The sequence below is a fragment of the Bradysia coprophila genome, unplaced genomic scaffold, assembly GCF_014529535.1.
Source record: "Bradysia coprophila strain Holo2 unplaced genomic scaffold, BU_Bcop_v1 contig_232, whole genome shotgun sequence".
In the NCBI taxonomy this organism is placed as follows: domain Eukaryota; kingdom Metazoa; phylum Arthropoda; class Insecta; order Diptera; family Sciaridae; genus Bradysia; species Bradysia coprophila.
The window spans coordinates 17533934-17539933 of NW_023503493.1; the positions used below are offsets into that span (position 1 = coordinate 17533934).

General features: G+C 33.6%; 1 protein-coding gene across 1 annotated transcript; it reads left to right on the forward strand.

Annotated features, from left to right (window-relative positions):
• Nucleotides 1-3423: 3423 nt before the first annotated feature.
• Nucleotides 3424-5622, forward strand: LOC119077089 (larval cuticle protein A3A-like). Its single transcript, XM_037184248.1, has 5 exons — nucleotides 3424-3529; nucleotides 4020-4103; nucleotides 4164-4280; nucleotides 4968-5031; nucleotides 5102-5622. The coding sequence occupies exons 1-5, from the start codon at nucleotides 3518-3520 to the stop codon at nucleotides 5392-5394; spliced, it is 570 nt and encodes a 189-aa protein (XP_037040143.1). The 5' UTR covers nucleotides 3424-3517; the 3' UTR covers nucleotides 5395-5622.
• Nucleotides 5623-6000: the final 378 nt, after the last annotated feature.

A 6000-nucleotide genomic window follows, 5' to 3' on the forward strand; every position in this document is an offset into this window, starting at 1 on the left:
AAATGCAAATTTTCGGTTTTGGTTCGGAAATTTAGTGTTTACCTTCGACGGATGGCATCTGTATCACTATACTAATAAACGTCAAATCTGCTATTTCATAAGTTTTAAATATATTTTGTTATATATAAAGACTCACTAGCTGAACAAATTGTTTATTTATGTCGTCGTTGACGTCAGCTCTAGCCGTCTACAAAATATTGGTTTCGGCTCCTTTGCTATTGATAGAAACAATGAACTTTACATGCTACATGCGTCGAAAACCGTACTTTTCATGTTTTAAGCACGTCTTTCGACGCCCTCAGCATGTAAAATTCATTACATAACTCGGGATAAAAGTGAAAAGTCTCGTTTTCACGTGTGAAATTCACACGAAAACTCTACTTTTCATATTTTTATCCCTAGTCATGTAAAATACTATTCCATTATCAATTTTATTGACATTCCAGACAAACGAAAAGTTTGAGATCTACTTAGCGAAAGTCCATTTACAATTGAATGGCCAGTACTAATCAATCTTTTTTGCATATATAACTAACTACTTTTCTGGACATTTTTTTTCTTCAATATTGTAATACATATGACTGTGTGACACTGCGATACACACATAATTTATGCAGATAAATAATTGTACAGACCTTTGGTAATTTATTAAAAACCGATTTATTCACAATGAACCAAAAAGATACGAACCAGAGTGGTTTTCATTTACCGTCTATATAACCAGAAATATTTGATTTATCTTGAAATGTGATTGCTATACGACGCGGACGGTGTTATAGTGTCTCGTTACAAACACACACACGACTATTTCTTGTCACATAATATTTTTCACTTTACAATTGATTTATATTGGGAGTTGCTAATCTTTGACACTGGTGACATATATTACCAGTGGTATATTCGTGTACTCATTTTAATAAGAAAATGCAACAGTGATAAATTCGAGGCTGTACACGCTGTAATAGCCGGTATTAATTACTAAAAGTGACAAATGATTCGAAAAAAGTAAGAATGAAAATTCATTGAATCACATACAAGTTATCTAACATTAGGTACATTCAATAACTTAAAACTCGATGGGTACATCGGTTTTGCTTATTATCGAAATTTTCTGCACATTCTTATCGCAAGATCTGAGGTCACTGAAGGGCGTTCGTCTTATGAATGTGCTTCAATCAATTTTTTTTTGTTTCACGTTAATCGAAATTATATCAATTTTTCTGATCTTTAAATTGAGTCGAAACTTAAATGCAAAATTCACGGATTTAAAATGTTTTACGAATTTCATATGAACAGAAAAAAAATGAGCAAAGCTCTACGTGACTTTCTGATCTTAAACAATAGATTACAATGTTGCGATTGCATAAGGACACACAAGGACAGGGCACTGCTTTGAGAGGATTGATGAAATAATAAAACATTTCATATTCCACACGACATGTGTTTGATTCAATCTGTAGGATGCACGGTTACGTAACGTTGCCGCGCGTTTTTTTTTTTTTTTAAGAAATATATCTTACATTTAAATGGGTTTAATTATGAAAATTACTAGTTATGTTAGTATTGACCATGGATCAACAAATTTCACTGAAAAAGCACTGCATAATGTCATTGTTTTTTATTACGTACTCAATAAGCTTTTTCAAGAACTTCTTAAAATAATAGGACTGTAAGGTAAGTGCATCTCTAAATTCTGATCTTTAAAAAAACAGACAAGTAAACGACCACTTAACTATCATTTTCATTTAAAAATATTTTTGAAAAAAAAATCCGTGGAAACAATTATTGAACGATGAATCAAGAAGACCTATATTTCAGTACTGATACTGAACCTTCTGAAGTTAAAATATGTTTTATTAAATATTTGATCAAAATTTAAAACAATGCATTTTTGGCAATATTCCAATTGTGTCAACAATTTTTATCGGTAAATTTACGAAGAATAAAATTTACGTAAACACCTCCAACTGTACAAAGTTCAAGTACATGTGTTTATAACCAAACCACTGTCATCATCAACTCTCTCAATGGAAGATATAGCCATAACTAGGGATGAAAAGTAGATTTTTCGTTTGAATTTTGTTGATCCGAGGCAAGTTGAGGTCAACAATAGTACATTGAATGACAAGGGGCGAAAGTAAAAAAATTCAACCGTGTGCGAGAGTTGATGCCCGCGCCGAAGGCAAGGGCCTCAATCGCACAGGTTGAATTTTTTTACTTTTGCCCCTAGTCGTTCATACTATTTTTTTTGATACCAACATCGAAAGTTGATACGTATCGCAAACAGCAGAACAAAATGTTGAAATATGAAGGCATTTAGCCAGAAAATGCGGGGGTCCAGGGGGCGGCAGCCCCCTGGCATATCAAAAATTTAATTATTTAGCCATCACAACAACAACACACACAAAAATTTACAAATAAATAACAAATCATTCAGCAACAAAAAGTATCAACTTCGTATGTTAATTTCAATAAGAGCACTGGCGCACGCTTTATTTCAATTTTGATCGCAGTACACTTATTGACAAGAGTCGACTATTACATTATGTAGTCGACTTTCGCATTATGTATATTGACTTTCGCTTTATATATTCTTTCTTTCTCCCCGCTCAAACACATAACTTGCATTTTTTTACTTTCGCCCCGGATTTCGAGGGCGAAAGTATCAACTTTCGATGTTGGTATCAAAAAAACACAACAATAATGTCCTACACGTCAAAATACCAATCTTGGCAACAGGTGCATAATATATATTACATGCTAAGGGCATCGAAAGAAGTGCTTGAAACATGAAAAGTACGGTTTTCGAAGCATGTAGCATGTAAAATACTATTACTTCATTAGTTTTAAAATTAAATTTTCTATGTAAAACCACATTAAAAAGGACGATGACACACATAAGAGATTTTTAATCAAATTTTAGGGAAAACTAAACCTTGATTGGAAAGTAAAGTGGATAAATGTATTACATAGACACAAATGGCTGTGGTAAACCCTATAAAGACGCCACTAATAGGATAGCGTTAGCGACGTGTGTTATCTGCACCACGTGTGTCAATCATCACGTTTTAATATCGAATATAGAATGCATCCCGACTACAACCATTTTTTTAATGAAATTCAGACTTGCAGACTTGCATATCAATCCGCAATACGTATGCATATACCATTTGTAGATTTTATAATTTGTGGGCATTTAATCACAAAAAATATATCTCTGAAATGAGAATGAGCTTATGAAACAAATATTATGAATGCGATTTTCAGATTATTATAGAAAATAGCATTGGTGGAATGAGAAAAAGTGGGTGTGGTGTATATAGATTTTCGGGAGACTGTTTTTTGTCCCCATTGGTTTTGCAGTTGCAGTGTTGTTGTATGCTGAAATGACTAAAATAATATAAAAGCCCTTGCATTTTCAGTTTGGACATAAGTTACATTATCGTCGTTGCAACGATCGATTCGAAACCACTGAAGTGCTTTTATTAATAAAATAAAGTTTAATTCAATTTCGAAAATGCTTTTAAAGGTAAATACATTATATCGCATTAAGTAAAATGTTCGAATTTTGCAAGTTTTTAATTTTCTTGTTTATTGAGCCACAATAGTGATGGCGGTTAAACGTTAAATTTTTGTTAGAATTACTGAAGAATTGAGTGAATGCTCTTAAAAATTGACCTAGTGCGTGCAAATTCTCGTTTCACTTTATAAACTAATTGTCTCGCAGGTTAACGACTAAAATCGAGTTTTAATCCGACTCAATGAAATAGGTTTTAAAACAAAAACCTTATAATAAGAAACATATCAAATTAACATATTCCAACCTGTGTAGCCTCGTCCCTAGACATTTTTGCTAATGTTTTACGTGAGTTATGTTTCTTATGAATGCTTGATGCACCCGCAGGAATACGATTTCATTAACTTTGAATACTCTTACTCACTCATTCAACTGCTAAAAAAAACTTCCTTGAAGCTCGAATAAAACAGAACATTTAATTTAAATTTTCTATTGTTTGTAGATAACTGCTTTACTCGTCGTCGTAGCCGTTGCTGAAGTGTACTCAGTAGCTATTGCAGTTGCACCAGCACATGCAATCGTTAAGGTAAGATGAGATATTGGTTTTTACTTAGGTCATATGTAATGTCAATTGTTAACCCAACAGACCGAAGACTATGATCCACATCCGCAATACAGTTTTGCATACGACATCAAGGACCACTCGACTGGTGATGATAAGCAACAACATGAAACACGTGATGGTGATGTGGTCAAAGGACAGGTTAGTGTAATAATAAGCGAATCATGAAGGTTGTGGGATTTGATATCAAATTATTGTTAACGGTTGCTGTTGAAAGTACAGGAAAAGTGTACAAGTTGGCTTGAGTTAATTTTTGTGTTACTTCAGTTTCTTTGTTCAATTTCGCATTAGACTGAGTTTTCAAAAACAAATGATTTGGAAATCAGACGATAATACAAATAATTTAATCTGTTGTGCTGTGGAATCGTTTTTCAATTAGGTTTTTTCTTTTTATTGATTTGGTTAACGTCGTCGAATTAAGTAAATACATTTCACAGAATTGTCTGTAAGGGAATCGGTTTTTCAAAACAAAACAAAAGCCATAATATACATTATGCAAGATGGAACGCCCCCGATTTTTCCGAAATAAATTTCAATTATCCAAAGATATTTAGTTCCGATGCTTTGCAACAATAATACCACAATGCAGGGCTTACTTTAGAGAATTTTAATTCCGAAAATTCTGAAAAAGTTCTGAAAAATTCCGAAATATTATTTCAGAATTTTTCGGAACTTTTTCGGAATTTTTTCAGAATTTTCGGAATTAAAATTCTTCAAAGTAAGCCCTGCCACAATTGTAACGAAACTCATTTTTGTAAGAGAAAGTATTATTACCAGTTAATGATTTTCATCGTCAATTGCTAGATAAAATATGAAATTCTATTGCAGTATTCGTTAGTGGAACCAGACGGCTCTCGTCGAACCGTTGATTACTCAGCTGACCCAATAAATGGTAACCGAAAATTTATTTCCCACAAATTTGTCATCTCAATCCGAAAATCTGTTATTTCGATCAATCATAGGTTTCAATGCCGTTGTTTCTAAATCACATGCCACTCATCATACCGTAAAAGCGGTTGCTCCACTTCTGCAAACATACCATGCACCGGCCACAATTATTTCACCAACATATGTAGCTCATCATGCTCCTACCTATGTTGCACATGCACCAGTCATCGCATCCCATGCCACACATGCTGTTGTGTCTCACCATGCACCGGCGACCTATGTTTCCCATTCCCCAGTATACGCACACTCGGCTCCCATTCTACATCACGCACCCGTGTATACGCACACCACATTACTTCATAAATAATTCTGTGTGAAAGGTTTCTACGAGAGAGCGAATATTTATACAAAAATTGTGTTAAAAAAATGTCAAAGGACATTTTAATGTACATATTACGCATACACACTTGAATTATGATTAATACCGACACTCACGATGACGAATTTTGTATTATATAATCTATGCCTTTTGCTTCAAAATACTGGAGCCGTTATGTGTGGAAATCATTTCAATAATAAATGAACTTTAAATGAATTTACACGAAAGCGTTTTGATGGCTTTATACATACACATACACTTCCACACCTTGCCGCTTATATGAACCTGAATCAAGTAAATGTGTGTGCTTAAAAGCTTGTACAAAGCGAAGCAATAGAAATTTATCGTGAACATATTATGCTAACACGAATATGTCACGTCAAAATCTAGATCTTGATTTGAGTTTTGAGTTCATCGTTGAAAATTGTAAAACGAATTATGCAAACGAGCTTTTTATTACAAACACAAAAAGCGTATGAATACTTCTTATTGAGCAAATACACCTGTAGTACGGTTTGAGCTTTATTTGGTATTACAGTCTAGATTGTAGGAACTTCCGCGATGGCAAGTTTATAGGCACGATATTGTGTAACA